The sequence below is a fragment of the Branchiostoma belcheri genome, unplaced genomic scaffold (assembly GCF_001625305.1).
Source record: "Branchiostoma belcheri isolate BF01 breed outbred unplaced genomic scaffold, Haploidv18h27 scaffold1, whole genome shotgun sequence".
In the NCBI taxonomy this organism is placed as follows: Eukaryota; Metazoa; Chordata; class Leptocardii; order Amphioxiformes; family Branchiostomatidae; genus Branchiostoma; species Branchiostoma belcheri.
Window position 1 is genome coordinate 2,054,142 of NW_017802379.1, and position 19,435 is coordinate 2,073,576.

The 19,435-nt window shown below is 42.6% G+C and overlaps 1 protein-coding gene across 1 annotated transcript in view; it reads right to left on the reverse strand.

Annotated features, from left to right (window-relative positions):
- Positions 1-1,214: 1,214 nt before the first annotated feature.
- The window catches only part of LOC109462570 (somatostatin receptor type 2-like), a 23,271-nt gene continuing 5,050 nt past the window's right edge, over positions 1,215-19,435 (reverse strand). The window contains exons 2-8 of the mRNA XM_019759127.1: positions 14,451-14,810; positions 13,810-13,949; positions 3,553-3,712; positions 2,926-3,146; positions 2,375-2,489; positions 1,882-1,990; positions 1,215-1,498 (exon numbers count right to left, since the gene is read on the reverse strand). Of these exons, the coding sequence (XP_019614686.1) occupies positions 1,294-1,498; positions 1,882-1,990; positions 2,375-2,489; positions 2,926-3,146; positions 3,553-3,712; positions 13,810-13,949; positions 14,451-14,793 (1,293 nt within the window). The 5' untranslated portion in view covers positions 14,794-14,810 and the 3' untranslated portion in view covers positions 1,215-1,293. The remainder of the gene's footprint in view (positions 1,499-1,881; positions 1,991-2,374; positions 2,490-2,925; positions 3,147-3,552; positions 3,713-13,809; positions 13,950-14,450; positions 14,811-19,435) is intronic.

Consider the following 19,435-nt stretch of genomic DNA (forward strand, 5'->3'; position numbering starts at 1 on the left):
ACATTCAGTATTACACATGATGCTGTTTCTTGTTTAGATATCTACACAGTTCTAAATGACAATTAGTTTACAATACATTGCACTTACATGTAAGGACATTAGGTGTATTTTTTAATCTTTAAAGGCAACTGTACACAGACTGTACATTTTTTATTGTTATTACAAGGTTATATTGTTAAGTTTTCCACAAAGTACATTTCTGAAGTCATGCATCATATGCACATGTCTTCATGACGTGGATTCTAAGTCAGCTGTTGCACGTGCAAGTGATCCTAAGTTTTGGCATCAAGTTGAAATTTTCTACAAATGGGTGACTTCTAACCAGAGATATAGACTCATGGCATCTGTATCTGTGGCATGGTGTCTGTATACTTCACTACAGAATACACAACACATACATTATGATATGTCTGTCTGTCTACTAGAGAGACTCTAAATGCATCTTTCCTCAAAGTTACAGTGCGCAGAAATGTTCTGGCCACTACAAGAAACTTTCTACCTTACCGTTCAATGAGGGACAGGTATACATAGTAACCCCATTAAAACTGATTCTTCACAGACATAGTACTGATGGTCTCTAGTACATTTTTCCGATTATTTGTATTTCTTATAGTCATTCAGACAAATACAAAGGTACCTCAAAAACACAAATGTAATATTTCATGAATTTGTTCCTATACCATATATATACTATTCTCATTTACATATCAAACATTTGTGACTACCATGATTTATATATATTACATATTATACTGACAACACTTTGTCCTTTTATTCTTCATGGGAAGAAAGTTGAAATCATCGGAATCTGCTACATCTACTGAACAACTATCTAATATATGCTAAAACACTAGAAAGGTTACTTCAACGTCACATGAGAAAATATTTTCCTTTACATATTGGATAGACTAAGTGTGAATCTTCCTACTATCCCAACTGTTGTTGACAGACAAGTTGAGACAACATCTCAGTACTATACGTATCGAGCGTGGATGTCTCCAAACTACATTGTAAGGAGAGTAGATGCTGTTCCAGCAACCCGAATTTAGCTCCGTTCCTTAGAAGAGATAACTAATTCTTTTTTTTTCATTAAATGAAAAGAGACTGCTGATATCCCGTGTTTGTGGAGAGCCACAACTAGAACACATTTAAGATACCACCACACTTATTGAAAAGGTTAGGGCTCCTTTCACGTGTGAAGGGTTATAGTCCGGTCTCCGGCTCTTGAAGAGGTGATAGTCACCTGTTGTCAATCTCCATAAATAAATAAATGAAAAATCTCAACATCTGAGTTCAAAAGCTCGGCATGTGTCGATCTGCCACCTTTACGACCCGTTTGACGTCGGGCATGCTGTGTCGCTTGGCGCTGTTTAGACTGTCCAGTCTCTGCTGGCGTACGGTCATCTGGGCTGGCAGGGTGCCTCTTCTCCGGGTGGTGGCCTTGAAGCTGTTGGTGATCATTTCCGTACTGGTTCGGCTCAGCTCGGCCGCTCGGGAACTGTTCGAAGGGAAAACAGGTTAAAAAAAATACGGGTAGGGGCAAATGTGCAGATCTTGGCACACTGGCAACACCACATCCGTGTGTGTTCTCATTGGTGTTTGGACACTCAGTTACCCAGGGCCCGTTACACTACAATACAGTGAGGAAAGTCGTGTGAAGTGCTTTTCCCAAGGGCACAACATTGGGCATCTCAGGGAATCAAACCCGGGACCTCTAGATCTTCGTTCTGAGCCAAAAAATGGCCACCCGAGTTACCATTTGCCTACGGGCGGCCAACAGGTGGCCAATATAGACTCTCCTTGCCGCGGAGAATCTGCTTGGAGCCAGTGGTGTTGATGTTACCAAGCGGGAATGACGTATAACAGGCGGAAATGACGTACCTGCAGATGTACTTGACGTTCTTCCGGAAGCTGTCACTGACCAGGAAGTAGATGAAGGGGTTGACGCAACTGTTGACGTAGCTCAGGCAGAGGATGAAGTTGTACACACCTGCAGGGAATAGGGCATCCATTTCAGAAGTGTCGTTTGTACAAGTCTAATAGTCTAAACCATGCTTCAATGGGTTGCTGGAAACTAGTTAAAGCTAGTAGAAATTGGGCAAATAGACTGAATAATGTAGCTGAGGGGTTAGCGGGCTCAGGATGTGGATGCAGTTTGCAACCTGTTCTACTCTGGTCGGCTAACTCCTCTGGCGTAATATCAGTCTATTTGACGCCATCGCACTTAGCGAATACACAAAAGGATAAGATGAGTAGACGTTGATAACTGTCCATGTGAGTCAGCCGTTACCAGTCTCGACAGCTTGTGCTGACCCATGCAATGAGCTGAATGAAAACAGAATGCAATATAAATATCATCAGGATCTTCCCTCACCCATGAGTACTTTGGTGGGCGGCAGCTCGGCCACAAGGTTGACGATCTGTCCGACGTAGAACGGCAGCCAGCAGACAACAAACGTGACGATCACAGCCAGGATCATCTTCGTCACCTGCGCGGCAAACATAGCTTTATTTTGTAAAATAAAGGCTTTTCTGCAGTGATATTGAAACTAAACGTAGCCCCAAGCCTTTGTAGGATAGGGTGGTATTTGGGAAATGGAGTCAATCCCTCCAGAACTTCCTCAGCATATACATGTACTTCCCCAACCAAAAGCCAGATATTTAGGCACCGATTTACCGAGTTGAACTGAGGAAAGTGTGTTCCGTCCATCAACTTTGAGCGGTAACCATCTGATGGTTGTCTAAATGATGATTGCGCACGTACTTCCCAGTAAGGAGCATTAATCGTCCTGTTTTGGATTGGATGAAATACGAAATAGGATAACTATAGCTGAGTCTTTTTTGTGCTTTTTTCTAATCAACATCCAATAGCGAAAACTCATCCAGACCAATATTAGAAACGCACACGATCTTCCATTACCGCACCTTATGCTTCCTCTTGGTTTCCTGTTGTCTTCTGGAGGCGGATAACTTCATGTCCCCCTCAAAGATGAGCTGGTTGGCCTGTCGGCCCAGAGCCTGGGCGATCTTGACGGAACAGATGGTGATGACGACCACGGGCAGAAGGAAGCCCAGGATGATGCAGTACACAATCCAGGCCCGGTCCCAGCTGTCATCCGGCCACTGTAGCATGCATCCCGTAGTATCTGTAACAACACGATACATGCCATTATGTGACGGTTGTTACCTCCTTTTGCTTTTCTGTGTTTGCTTGTGTTAGGGGCATGCTAGCCTGGTTACCAAATATATATAGCTAGGGGCATGCCCCGGTGTGCGATGGGCCACAGTCTCCACACTCTAAAGTAAGGAGTTGGTGATATTCTCTACAAATCATCCGGAAGGGGCCTGGCGAACCCTCTTATTAGCCTCACTGCTAGCACCGTGCTGGTTTGGCAAACTTGGATATATATTCAGCCAAAACGAATAAATAGATAAAATGTGTTAGTAGTTACTTTATAATAAAGTGGAGTCACAGGAAGTGGGGAAATGGTGTAACCGCAGACTGACAGGTAGGTCGAATTGAGAGTCATGGCGGTCTCCCTACAGACTTACTGATGAAAGTCTGCACCCCGGCGAAGTACGGGACGGGGCAGATGATGAGGCAGGAGGCCAGCCAGATGCAGAGGCAGGTGAGTTTGGCACGGCAGGGCGTCCGCCAGCGGAGGGACTTCATCGGGTACACGATGGCAAGGTAGCGGTCCACACTCATAGCCTGTACAATAAAGACACGGCAATGGCATGAAATGCATTAAGCATAATGTACAACAAGAGACGTGGCAATGGTATGGGGTACATCAATATCATAAGGTAATGGTCAACACTGGTAGCTTGTTCAACTTACAAGAGATGTGCCAATGGCATGAGGTACAGGCATACGGTAACGGTCTGCGCTCATATCTATAGCCTGTTCAACACGAGACATGTCAATGGCACGGGGTGCATCAAGCTACCGGTCTTCATTCATAGCCTGTACGGTCAGCAAGAAGTTTTACATATGCTGTAGCATATGTTATGAATGCAAAAAAAATCTTTATTTCAGTTCTTAAAAAGCAAAACTATCCGCACTTTCTTTTAGCCTAATGGACGTGAACACACATTGCTCTGAATTGGACTGGTGAAATACTCTAATCCTTAATAGATTTTTAAGGCGGCCTCCTCTCTTGACAAAAGTGGTAACGCTAACAAGACTACGGCTTTCTATGCCCTGTGGGGAGTTGAACCTTTGTCAAGTTTACTCTTTAATTCCAGATAAAGAGCTGAGCAATCATCGGCATCCGCTCCCGCCGGAGTTTGTTGAGGGTTACCGCACCCTAATTGAACGCCCTTTACGTTTGACATCCTCGGCTCATCGTCGGTAGAGTGCGGTTTTGCCCGGTTAAGTTCGGTCATTCCACCCAAAAGACGAAGAACGAGCTGCAGAGATTGCTTTCGCGCCGTTTCACTCGGCCTCCAGGTATCGCCCCATCGAGAAAACCATAAAAGCCGTCCATTCATTCCGGCTTGAGAAAATAATTTTACGTAACGGTCTCCGCAGATGACTGTAATACAGCAGGAAGTGCACTGAAACTGATGATATGTCAGGAGAGGTTTCTCCGAAATCATTGATAGCGCGAATTAATATTTGTATCTGGCTTATCATCAGGAATTCCACTCTGTTAATGCCATGGCGCCATTAGACGTTGCTGCCTGCTGCCTAAATATTAGTTTTTGCTCCAATATTTGTTTTTATCTTTGCGTCCGCTTTGGCGGGCAAGCTAAGAATAATCAATGTCTACTTGCAAAATGTACATTAGTTTTCACTCCGTATAATTGAATTTCGAGATAGTGGAAAGAAAGCATTCCAAAATTTACACGCGTGAGCAGAATTTAAGAATAACCATAACGTTACAGAGATAAAACTTTTATCAACTCCATGAAATACCCACAAGTAAACTTTGCAACATCCCATTTAATGTTGATGCGTAGAAAATAGCCTTCCAGGCAGTTACTTTCTCACTTAATCTGCTCCAGGCGCGGATTTGTCTCGTACTTCATCTCAAGCGAAGTATAACACTTCTCGCCGGCTGTAAAAGTTGATAAAAAGATCCACAGAGAACTTGACGCTTGTGTTCTGCCGCCGGAATGTCTGGCTGGTTTAACGCTGGGTAGCTTCAAAGCCAGCGAACACCGTCCTGTGGTCATTACCGTAACCCCTGCATGACCCTCCGGTTTTAAATCACGAAAGTATAACAATCTCATTTCAAACGCTTACAGGTTTTATTACCTAGCGGGCTCCGAAAAGGGCAGAGAAGGGCGTCGCGCCAGCAACGGTGATTCTCATGTTGTTAATCAGACCGCGCGACAATCATTTTCAAAGAACAACTTCTACGGTTCAAGAAAGGGCAGGGATCCCACAGGATCAATCCGTTCGTCTCCCAAATTCGCCATTTGAGCCCCGTTGGGTGCTGAGAGAACCACAGCCCCGGAACGCTCATTGGAAACTAATTGTGTTGACCTCTGAGGTTTTTTCCACTACCGACTGGGACAATCAGCCCCTGTAACTACACCCTGCTTCATTTTAAGTGTGATCATGAGGGAGAAAATTGGATACAACATTGAGGATTCATGGCTTTGCTTTTCACGATTCTATAGCGCCGCTTCGTACCATTATTAGCTGGTTAAAGGTCTGGTGAGTATATAGATAGGGAGGTCTATAAATACGCTCCTGGCAGAGCCAATTTCTAACCACTTATTTTGCCCGACATGGGTTTATTTTCAGACTGCGTCGTAACTTCTTTCGCCTGTCAAAAGCACTGGTGCACAGCGTGACTCAAGCTTAATAAAAGCATGGTACTTCGGGTACTTTCGGGTATTGAACATGTGCTATTATTTGCAGTGATATAGTAGACAATGGTGAACTTCTAATCGAACACGGGCCGTTTGCCGTAATATAGAAGTGAGTGGTCACGTAATTAGAGAATGCTAGTCAGCTTATTAAACATTCGTGGATTTCAAACCGGGATCTAGAGCTGCCGCGTCCTTGAGTAAGTAGACGGACAAGTACTAAGTCAAGCTTGAACGTGTCAAATCATGTTAGTTCAGTTTAACGTTATAAAAATATAATCTTACATTCTTCGCAACAACATAAAACAGACGGTTTTGTTCCGTGTACTTACCCTTGCCATTACCAGTAAAATCACCCAAACGCCTAGCCGCTCCCCAATGTCCCACTCGGCCGTGGAGTTGAGCCGTTTCCAACTCATTTGACCGACAAGGCGACAACGATCCAAACTTTCGATCTACTAGTCGACAATTAGGGTCGATGACTGCTGAGCCAACCAAACTACATGTACAATTTGAGAATATAGCAATTTATGTAATAGATCCTGCTTTATTGAAGCACTGCCATGTACTTGTATTCCTCGAAAAGCGCTATTATCATGCGCTATTGGAAAGCCCACAGTGACCCTATTAGACCACATTAGCCTGCTATGGTCGGTTATGCGGCCAAAACTGCTCTTCCGAAATCAATTTTAGCCCTTCCAATTCAAACCACGGATGTACATCCGACCCCAAGTGGTAATGCGTGTGTAGAAAGGAGTATTCTGCAAGTTTAACTGCGGAGCTTACATATTGCTATCCGGTAACGCATGAAGAGTCTCAACGCTACATGGTACTTGTGTTGTGAATTCAGAAAGTCCCACAGAGTTCGACTTTTTCATAAATCGCATTATGAGGATAAGCCGGCTGGGAAACTGGGACACTCAAGAAAGATTTTCGCTGGCTTCTATCTGATAGACTAAGTGTTGTTCGTCCATCGTACATCAAACTTTCAAAGAAGACTTTAGTCTCGACTTTAGTCTTCATTGTGATTCCGGGCGAGGAGCAATTTTGGAGCATGCAAAACACATATATGCGCGATTCAAATGCTCTCAGGGAGGGTGTGTTGGCTATGGCTCATGCAAAATAAAGCAATGATGGTTTATCTAAAAACAGAGCAGAAAATGTCAAACATTAGGAGGTAAAAATCGTGATTTCAGCAATTCAAGAAGCGGCGTGAAAGTGCTTCGATTTGAATGCGACGCGAAAGCACCATTGTGCATAGTGCACTGCTTCTGCACTTCGGATTAAAGTTGGGATGCATGGAGGAACTTTTAACAAAAAAAACTTTAAAAACGTCGATTTCTTTTCTAATTCTCCTCTGAACTAAAGGTGGTAAAAATCCTTTACGTCTTAGCTTTGTAATATATATAATACGGACCATGAACACAGTATACGTTACTCTCTTCACGACCTTGGAAAGCTAGACATGTCACCTTCTTTGTCATTGGTTGTCAAGCGTGAGCGTGGCTATGCTCCAAGTCAGACGTTCTCCTCCGTCTGCTCATAATGTATCAAACAACTGATGGGCGTATTGTGACGGGACTGGGCGTGGCGAACGACATGCTTCACCTTCTGATCAGTCCTTGAGGAGCCGAAAGTCCTCGACTGAATACAGAATCACAGGGAATCATCCTTCCCATCCATTTATATGTCAGATGCTACAGGTTCTTCGTTTCGTTCGCCGCACAATGTATTAACATCGGATTCGGCAGTAATTGACCTTATCTCTTGGGGAATACTGATCAAATGGGTAGATTGCTGTGGAGCTTTAGAGAGGACCATTATTGTCAACTTACATATACGTCGGGGAAAATTGCACATAAAAACGGCAAATGTAGATATTTTTCTTTATATGTATCTGTGACTACAGACCAGATCCTTGCGTTAGAGATGTGCATGCTCCTCGATTTTACACCGTGGATTTTACGATTTACATAAGACGCCCAAATTGGAGGTTTGAAAAAAAAGTTACATGTCTACAATAACCGATGTGTCTTAGCGCATGTGCAATGTTATTGGCCACAGGTGGTAATCATAAACAGAGATTAGAGCCACTCATATGAAACTTAATGGAAATTATAAATCAGAAAGATGGCAATTCTTCACATGTCGCGCCTCTAGGCCGCATGCTGCGGTGCTGGCGACAATATCGTATCAGCCAAAAAAGCTACTGTTGTGAAGTACGATCAGTCAATAAACGAATGTGAAGGACATACCAATCAGGTATGAGAATCTATGTGTGTCTGGCACTTGTTCACACATTGTCAGAGGACCAATAGTATTATGAACCCGTATAGATAAGTGTGAAGGTGGTGTGGAACATGGCAAATGTAAGGATGCTAACAACGGTCATCCATCAGAATCTGTCTTAAAGCACTGCCACCACGTACTCCTCTACCTGTGTCAGTCCTGACGTCTGCGGAGTAGGTGGGTCTCATAAGATGGACACACTATACTTCCCAAAGCTGTATAGAGATTGCCTACTGTCCTACGGGCCAGCGCTAGTTGTCAGGGTAGTAGTCAGGCTTATTCTAAGCTACCTTCAGAAAGCCTATAATTATGGGTTCACCACACCACGAAGTGGTGGTGAACCCATATTGCTTTTTCTGATGTTTCTTCTTCTTCTTCTTCTCCTGCCATTTTTTAAATGGATTCAGCTTCTTCATTTTAGGGCCTAAGGTCCTGAAATTTGGTATGGAGGTACAGTGGGCAAATACCCCTAGGCGTTTTTTAAATTTTTGTGATACAGGCTTTTAGAATGGTTTTATTTGAGTTTTTTGGCTGTGTTATAGCAAATGTATTACTGTGTTAGTGTGCCGTGTTTACCACGTCTGGGCATGAGTCATCACAATGGAATGCAGGGCATCAACCAATAGGCATGCAGCTTTCCTCTATACTTCTTGCTGATTGGCTGTTGGGATTTAACTTGATTAACACCTGCACAGAGCATTTCCACCTGCACAGAGCATTTCTTGCTGATTGGCTGTTGGGATTTAACTTGATTAACACCTGCACAGAGCATTTCCATACTGACAGTATGTCTTTATTCAAGTGTTTTGGTAGGTATTTCAAGCTTTTCTGCTCCAGCATTGGAATGTGGGGCATGAACTTTTTTTTTTTATTTTGAAAATCAACAGTTTGCATTATGCAATTAAAAATCCTAACCAATAAAGTAGGGAATAGCTATCCAACTGTTGTTTTAGTTGTATGTTACTTCATATTATAGTTATATCAATGTAAATCATTGTTTTCCCTTGTGTTTCTCATTCTTTCCCTGCCATGTCGTAAAATGTGGTGAACCCATCGCTGTATTTGCTCCAAAGCAAATATTGGCCTTTCTAGTTATATAATGTATTGCATACTTAGAAAGGATAATCTGAGCTTTACGCCTGTGGTTAGGGTATTCTCGAGGAACCCTTGCGTATCATCCTGAGCAGGACAATCTCTTTACCTTCGTCGTTGTTCAATATGCAGTACTAGTGTCCTACGTTAATGACACTGGATCTGCACAGTGACGTGTGCTATTTCCTGTTGTACCCTGAGCTAAGGCGCGTGACTGAGAAACTCCGCCCATATCTAACCTATGATTAATGTCGACATGACAGACTGCAGGTATAAAGTGGATAATATTAACGACGTCCTCAACCTGTTTCCCATCCATGTGCCTCTTCACACGCGTCATTGCAGGATTGATGACCCGCAGCAAACCGATGAGGATGAAGCAATTGCAAGAAATGAACATCTGTGATGAGTACCAGGTTAATGATTCTGCAGATGATAAAGATAATGGTACCAAACGGATGCACATCCCGATGCCTCAGCAGACGCGTCCTTGCAGTAACGGTAGCTCCATCGCCCATGTTTATTCACGTCACGATTGGATGAATGTTCAATGACGTGAGAGCTCCTTTGATCAATCAATCGCAATCTGCCAGTCAACCTTTGGGATTACGGCTGAATCTGATTCTCCTTCAAAAGTAACCTTCAGAGTTCGCCAGATCATCCCTTGATGAGGAAGGTGAATTTAAAGTTCAGGAGATAACAAAACCATGTATGGTCTCTGGACTGAAGCAAACGTATTCTTTTCCTTTTAACCTTTCGTGGTATGTACACTTGGGAAGCTCTTTTGCTGCCTCATATTCCTTTAGTCTTGAATTACAACCTTCACGTCTCTCCGGCTAGCTTTCTTGTTCTAAACGGACTGCAACGTGAATGAGTTTTGAAAAGAGTTCATTAATTTCTTTTTCCCCCAAGGGGACACAAAGTGGCAGAGCAGTGTTTGGTAATCCTCATCATTCATTTGAACGGTCACGGTGCTTTCGCTTTGAAAGCACCAGTGAATAACTCAGCGTATAAACTCTGTAAGTCCTATTTGTGATCTGTTAAGCATGCCTAAGGCTGTCCGTTCATGCAGTGAAAGAGTATAATCACAAGTGTTTCTCTCTGTACGTGCCAGACCAAATAAATGACCTCTCATCGACATGCTTCTAGATCTCAGAGTAGCTCAAAGGTCAACGCCAATTATTTTCAATGCTCAACAGTTCGCATTCTGGAAGATAATTAGTTCCCTCGACGTTGCTTGAATCAATTGCGCCAAATGAGGAAACTTCTTAACGACTTTTCAGTCAACTTTTGTCAATTTATTTGTCTAAGTATACAATGTTCTAAACATACGCAATAGGCAGCATTACTAAGGCAAGAAAGCTGGATCCATTGTCTAAATTTGATGGGGAAAGCCCAATACCTTTTTGTCCAACGTATTATTTACTACACCGTTCTTCCCAGACATTTCAAATATGATGATGAACATCGAGGTTGCATAATACAGGTTATGTACTAGGTACATAGCTCGACTGTGAAACACTCAATCTTATGATAACGTTCCTATACTTGGTCGTGTGTTAATAAGCGTAAGCCATACGTCACTCCACAGTCGCTTAAGTACCCCAATAGCGCAGCAGTAACAGGACAGGTACAATAAATCCTCATTGTCCATTAGATGGAAACTTATGTCGACCTTCACACCTCCAGACTGCAGCGTGCTGCCCACAAACCATTTCCAGTACATAAAGCATCAGTCTTCAGTGCAGAGCGTTTTTATCTTTCAATAGCAAATGACTCGTATACATATAGCTGCTGGACACTCTCCTATCGGAATTTCTGAATTCCTTGTTATTGACACGATTAGTCATTTCATCCTTGTAGCCTGCCTCCATATCTGCATGCTTTCGTATTCATTCAGTGCACCTTCAGAATTAGAAGCTTTAAGTATGCATAGATTTGTGCAGGTCGTATACAGACCTTATAGAGAAAATTACTTTCTTCGGGTTGCCAATCATCGTTTCTGATCAAAATGCAGGAAGGCGTTTTATTCTGCATAATCAAAACACAGATAGACGTTTTATTATGTATAGCCTGTCGTTATAGCCTATCGAGGAAACACATTGTATATCCAATGCTTACGATGCAAAGCAACGATTGCATGACATTGTTGCATGCAGATTGGCCGGTGTATCCAAATCCCATGTTGTATTTTTTTAATTGTTGTTTCCCTGGAAATTACAATTGATTGCTTAACTTGGAATTGCGAACAACATTTTAACGGTTGTCTGAGGAATGTACGTTGTCGAAAAGCTTTAGTATTTTAAGCCAATCATTCGTAAATGCCACTTTGCTCTTGTTCGAATGTAACCTTCTCTGTAATGTATACGTACTTTGGCACAGGACATTGACGCTTTTAAAGCATAGAGCACATTTGAATGGGAAGATCATGTTTTTCTTGGAGGTCTTCGAGGTGGCGTGATAATGTACTTGCCACCGTGCGAGTGATCGATGTTGTTTTGTGTAACTTAAGTCTAGAAAGTGCCTGCGCTGCATTTTATGCCATATAAAGTGCTGTTCAAGGTCCTTCCTGAAATGCCAACGCATTTTGATCGATCGCATAAAAGTCTAACGGTAGTTTTCCTGCTTTCAAGTATTAGAAAACATTTTGCAAAGCTACCTTGAGAATAGGTGAAATGAGGCATCTATATGGATGTTTGAATCGTTTAAAACCCCTCCAGTTCATTTCAGGTCATCCTGTGAGAGATGACGCCAGCTTTTCCACAAGTTCCCGCCAAGCATGACAGAACGAAGCTTGCCTTCAGACAGGTAGTAAAGACTAAAGGATCAGTAACCGGCACCAGACATCTGTGGAGGAGGTTCATCTTCCACTGTATTCTGACGCCAAAATACGCCGAAAGAAATGTCACCATAGAATACTTTTTGGTTGATAGTATGGTCTACATTCAATATCCGTACCCTGATGCTAGCTATAGTCATAAGCCCATGCTAGCTATAACATAACCAACTTTGACGAGGTATCTCTTACGTGTATCTTACGTTGAAATGAAACGGCCACCAGAAAGACTATTTGACTACCAGCTGAAATATGGACATTGCATGACTAGAGACTAACCTAACCTAAATTTACGTAACGTCAAAAAGTTGTGAGAGTTCTGAGAGTGAAATCTGAACAGACGAAACAAAGTTCATACCAGTATACATACAAGTAACCGCCAACAATCTACTTCAAAACCTTCATTTCACATCTTTCATGAATCAATCCCCAGTTGGGATGTCAGTACCAGTGAAACACGTGCAGCTGACATTTTCAAGGATTCTGACGCGACCTTCCTGGCGGCTTAAAACACAGGCGTGCACGCATTTCCTGATCTACTGGGGACATTAGGGAGGGGCTGATCTTCTGGGAATCGTAATACTGGAGCTAAAAGCGACAAGGCTTGAAAAGGGCATGAAAAGGGTCATAAGCAGCACGCTGTAAGAAACAGTGGCAGATATGGGCGGAAAAATGAAATACATGAATCCTACAACTCTACATACTTACTCAGTCAGCATTGTTGCTTGCTGTCTTTGGAAATGAAATATTAGTGAAGGACTACTGTTTCGAAACGAAGCTTTAGCTCTGTATTGCGTTAAATGCCTACAAAGATATTTCTTGCTAAACATTTTTTTCGTTCATGTGGTTCTACTCTAGAATGTTGCAAGAAATGCACGTTTGACGAGGAGTAATAACACAGTGGTGAAAACGTTGTATTTGTAGTAAAAAAAACTAATTCTAGGGTCACCAGGAATGAGATGAAGAAAATGGGAGCGCAGCTATTAAGGAGGTTTGGTAAGTTTAAGTCAATGACGGAAGTTAAAGAATGTCTGTCTCACTCTACAACTTCTGGTACATCGATCATAGATTTCTTAGATATGCTCGGTCATGGGATCACTTGCCAAATGGTTCATTTGTCAAACCTCCTCGACATAATTACAATCAGGACAGGAAAGTGTTGAACGATTTTCGCTCTTTTTTATTACAACCTATATTTCATCTATTGTATGTTACGACTGTAATATATATGGATATGCGTCTTCATATTATGGATGATAAAGTTTAGTACCTCATCGACATTTAGGTCTGCCAGAAGATGATAACCGTTAGTTGCCTCTCTGTACGGTCCTTTGTGTTTCTTAATGATCAAATCTTTCATTGCAACCGCAAGCAACGTCAGGGTTCATCAAGGGTAGAGTATATACGGCAGCATTGAAAGAAGTGCAAGCGAGAGAATCGAACTATTACAAAGAATAAGTGTCCAATGTCATAAATAGACATTCATTTATTCGTCTTAGCTTGTTATGTATGCATGTAAGGGATTTTCATAGAACTCAGAAGCCCCTTAGAGGTACTCGTATCAAGCAACCTAGTTTCACTGTTTCCAGCCTAGCTACAGTGGAAGGGTGAAGCAAGTCAGGTACAGAAATGTACGAATCCCAATGTCTCTCTCTACTAGTTAGAGGTCAGTGTTTGGAACGGAAGAAGAGGAAACGTAGCAAAAACAATATGTTTTCCTTCGGTAGACGTACATAAAAATATATTGCGCAGAAAAAAGTCTGTCCTACCGTGATGCAGCAGCAGCTGGTGAACATGTTCATGGCGTCCACGGACAGCACCACCCGGCACATGACGTCACCGAACGGCCAGTCCACCAGCAGGATGGACACCACGAAAAACGGCAGCGACAGCATGAACAGCTCGTCGGCTGCGAAAGAACGAACAGCAACGATTTATCAAGAGGTCCCGGGTTCGAACCCTGCCATGCCACCGATCTTGTGCCCTTGGAAAAGGCACTTTACACGACTTTCCTCACTTCGAGTTGGCAAAGTTGAGTGTGCCGTTAGCACGTCTTGTGATTACATGTTGGAATGAATAAAAAAACGCTTTATCGTGACAATGATGTCACCTAATCAATGATGTACAAAAATGTAAACAAGACGTCCATATCATGAAAATCATCAGCATCAACTAGATGCAATTTTTTGTTTAACATTTGCGCGACTGTAACGTGTATTTCGACAAGGTTGAAAGAAAGTGGATAATCTAGTGGCCATGGCCAAATCAAGTGTCTTGTACTGACGCCGGCTTTCTGATTCTACTGTCATGGTAGAAACGAACAAATCTATTACTTCTTTAGTAGTTTAAAGACAGACTACGACCATCGCAGCCTAACACGTGGTATAAAGTTAACAGAAGGGATTTTTACCAATAGCCAGGTTGAGGATGTAGATATTGGCCACCGTCTTCATCTTCTGAAACCGCAGCACGACGGAGATGACGAGGGAGTTCCCGATCAGCCCCAGGATGCAAACCACGGAGTACACGATGGGGATGGCGATGTCCACCTCCGGCTGGAACATCGGGCCCGTTCCCGTGTCGTTACCGGGCGAGAACGTGGTGTTTGTCGGGTCCTCGAGGAAGGAGTCCACCGCAGGCGTTGTCTGGATGGTGTCGGTCATCCCGGATGGGCCTGGAGGGTTGGAGGGAAGGACTGTCACGGTGGTGTTCGCCGTCCAGGCCTGCAGTAGTCGCTCCATCAGGGCGTCCATCAGGCTATGGGTACATTCTGCAGAACGATAGTTTAATTAAGTCTTTAAGTCTTATTAAAGAAGCAATTTTCGTGCAAAAACAATACCTGGGCAGCAGTTATTGTGTATAGGGAGGTATGTATAGGCTTCATCGTGTCCTCATCACATGTTGCCTCATCTTCACTGCATATTTCGACAGAGATAGAAGCAGCCTATTCATTTTTCAGCCTATTACATGATGTGATCTTCAGATTGACTCATCTTACTGCTCTGTTGAACCTGAACAACTTATGGATGCAGGTTCGAAAAACACCAGAACAACATTTGCTTTGCTTGCGATTGACAAGGCCACGCCATCGCTAATACCGTCTGCTTGCTGATTTTTGGTAGAACTTCTGAGCAACTACTTTATATTGAACGGTAAAAAAGATCAACCATTCGGGACTGCAACAAGGACATTCAAGAACGTCTGGCCGACAGAGACATGGAGAATGATTCTACTGCAAGCCCCGTGATTACCTCTGTGTAAAGAACCCTCTCGACCAGCACGTTGTTAATGAAATACCCAGGGTATACCAGGACTTACCCATTGTGACATTTAGGTCTAAATACTACCCCCAACACTAACCCAAGGTAATCCCAACTGCCCTGTGCATGCAGAAATCGACGCCTGACTAGACGGACGTCATACTGGTGGTGATGATGGGCCTTGAAACGCATGCTGAATGCAGCGTAGAGAGCGTGTGATGAAAACTGCTATTCGCTAAGCGTTAAATGGATTTCCTACCGTTTTGATGCGGTATAATGCTCACGTACGTACTTCAAGAAGTTCGTATCACGCGATGTCAAAGTTGGTGACGCTGACTCCCAATGACTCAACCTAATCCCACAGATGCACAAGACGTTAGCTTTTCGTCCTGTCTAAACTTATCCTATGGCCTCCAATGGTCAATCATGCAGAGTTCTTTTCTGTGGATCCGCTCTCCTTTTGCATCAGTCGACTTTCTCCCGAACTAAGCTGCCTGGACAGTATCTCCATCTGGAACGGTAATTTGCAAGGTCTTCCCACTGCTCCTTATTAATATCTATGGCTTTTACGTCCCTCTTGCAGACATCTTTCAACCACATCTGTGGCCGCCTGGCGTTTCTCTTTCCTGACACTTAGCGTGAGAGTCGTGAATACCGTATGTGAAAGGGAGCCTTTGATGTAGATGGCATCCTTTGTCTTCCTCCTTACACTATAACTATCATTATCTGCAGATAAAGTAGCCGCGTTTTCAAAGTGAGTAGAGCCTAGGTCTCCGCATCGTATGGCACCAACGTTAAAATCGTGTTTTTCTAGATATTAGGGGCATTGTTCTTTTCTAAGATTGCCCTATAGGCTGCAGAATACAGACGAGTCCATTATATATATATTCACAATTGTTTCTGGACAGGAAAACACTATTTCTCACGAACACTTGACTGCGGAAGACGTTTTACGAATAGCTTTAATTTTGTTGTTACCTAAGGGTAGTAATTCTCGTAAGATAACCTTTAAGAACGACCGGTGTATCCAGTGATTTGATTGCTGTGTAGGCATGGAAATGCCTTCTGGAATAACTCAGAAGTAATAATCCACTTGTCAGGGGAACGAGCACGGTGGTAAAATCTGGGTTGCAAAGTTCCCACATGCCATAGAACCCGAACTGTGTTCGATCGTGTTCGATCTGGGCAATTCGAATCGAACCCGCGTTCTATTTCGGGGTCACCTGCGGTCATTTACAATAAAGCGGCAAAACAAGCCTTTCTGCCTCCGTGCCGTGCAACAGATAAAAAACAACACTTTTCTATAGATAAAAACAGTTTCCTGGACAGTACGTGTCCGCTATCATTTTTGTGTGGACATGTAACATGTAGCGAAGCTACTGTCGTATCCTTGGGTGACCTTGAATACTGTAATGATTCTTTACGCCAGTATGAATAACACAATGCAGACTTTTGGTCGACTTGACATGTCTGCAAAACTCGTTTTAACCTGCAAGCATGGAAAGTCAAGCATACCCCATTCACGGCTCAAAATGACCGTTACGGTTGTCCCGAAAATCGTGTTTTAGGGATTTTTTTAAAAATGGCCTCAATTTTGAATTATGGGTAATTTAGTGCGAAAAATGTAAAGAAAAATCATTTTTTCAACAATATGTCGACAAAAACTAGACTTAAAATCAGAAATTAAAAAATCCCTAAAACACGATTTTTGATCTTATTCCTAGTCGTCGAAAAATATAAAAATCGGGAATCTGGGGTAATATACGTAGCCAGGTTAAAACGATGTTTGCCTAAAAACATGACATGACTTGTGGTCGGAAATCCGAAAAAAATCGTCTTTCGGAGCGAAATTTTGAAAAATCAATGATTTAACATAAACAGCTAATACTGAAAGGATGTTACGGCAATAATTTCATTTTAATTTGACGAAATTTACCATTAAATCCTTTTTGTTTATTTTGAAGTGTTTTACTGGTAGGCCAAACTCGGCCCAAATAGCGTCTTGTAATCCGATACCTTTTAGAACGCGCCTAGCAATGGGAAAGAATACCGTAGTGACAGACCGCCGTGGAGTGATGGCACGGTGGGCATCGCCGGTAGGCAGTCCTGCTTTACCGGGTACGATAACTATAATCCACCCGATACATATCCTTTTAATGACAGTTTGCCGGCAGGTAGATCGTGTGAATAGTTTACAGTTGGGGCATTCAGCTTTACAGTTGGGGCATTCAGCTTTACAGTTGGGGCATTCAGCTTTACAGTTGGGGCATTCAGCTTTACAGTTGGGGCATTCGTCGGTATCAAAAGTTACTACAGGATAAGACCTTCGCCCTGTGTAAAAGCCAATCGGATATTTCAACTGATCTTTCCAACTTTCGCGTCGAACCAACCTTTATAATACCGGAAATCATAAGAAAACCAGACAGCATATGCAGATTCGGTGACACCCTTTATAAAGCTCCAGTCAGTAATATCAGTCCTGAAAAGGTTTGTTAAGCAGTGCGGAAGTCGTTATCGATGTATTTTATGTAGACGTGTCACCTCGAAAGCTGCTTGATGCATCGTCTGTCGGCGGTGGCTTCAATCTGGTCTGAAATCTGTAGTTTGTCGCCGGAAAGACAGGCTGTGAAATCATGTGAGCAAATGGCAGATGGAAAGTGTTCTTCAAAATAGGTTCACGGTTGCTGATCTCAGCAAATGTGCGAGTGGAAGACGCTTTGCTGCATGCAGAGCACGTCCATACAGGCTTAACTTCATCCAGACAGACTCTGACAGTTTGGCAATCTGCCATCTTGCCGTGTGGCGATTTTTCTTCAATGTGTTTTCCTTAAATTAGAACTAAGACATCCGTTGGGCAATGACTCTAGATTTTACGTTGCTATGTGCAGATTAGGATTATGTTAATCTGCACTCGGAATGACAAAATGTGTGCGTCCTGTTTGCATACTGTGTCTACTAGGAAACTGACTAAGATACACATTTATACAATCCAAACAAAACCGTACCGAAATTTAATTTAGTGGTCTCTTTGTGTATAGTTTACAAGTCATGCAGTATACAATCATGTTCGAACTGTATGCGCCAAATGTAACTGCGGGTGCAAGCATAGCATTGACGCTCTGTGATCAATACATGTAACATCAACAGCACGATCTAGTCAACAAATCAAAATGCTATAGATCTAGCCAGGCCACCTTAGACCCAAAGAAAAGCATCGCTGTGGTCAAACATGATATACAAAGGGGTTTAGCAAATACCTTGCCATTTCATTGATTCATTAAGTTTTAAATGGAAATCTAGAGCAGGAATTGGTAGTTGGACACGCTTGAGGTTCTGTGGGGAGATACAGATTGTCTTTTGATGAGTACGTAAAAGTGGGTGATTACCTATCAAGGGATAAGTACCAGATTCTGGTCACCAATTTTACGACGTAGGCACAAATCCATCCATCCGCAAGCTTGACCACTATAAGATAATAGCTAGAGTTATCGACATCGATTGCTTTGCCATTTAAACATAAGACCGTAAATTGTACAAATCGATAGATAAGAGATAACATATAAAGATAAACAAGAACTATATATAGGTTGTGGGTGTTAGCACGCTTTTGCATTCTTTAGTGCACCGATGGTATTCATGCTTCTAACTTTGTTCAACCTGTTCACAGCCTATCTTTGTCTTGTTGTCGGCAAAAATTGTCTTGAATTGCCCATCTAGTCCCCTTTCTGGCAATTTTGAACTTAACTTTGAACTGAGATGATTTACAGATAAAACCAATGCGGGACACTGGGTGCGTTTATAAATCATCAAGTTTTCTTTTTTTGTAATGATGTTACAGTAGAAAACAAATGCTCAATGACACATTAAATCCCCGAATGTGCTGAGAGACAGAATGAAGGACCTCTCTATCAGTAATCGTTAATATCTAAGCAATAAATTTAGAAATGTGATTTCCGGATGGAATTGGGCTTGTATCTCGACAAAGCTCCTATATCCTATAAGCCACCTCTACTTCACAGCAGCTAGATACATTTGACACATTGAATGAGTTCAGAAATATGAAATACGACGGTCGTGCTGCGGTTGTTAATGGTGACCTGGTGTCACCCCATCCCAGTGTTACCTGAAAAGTTAT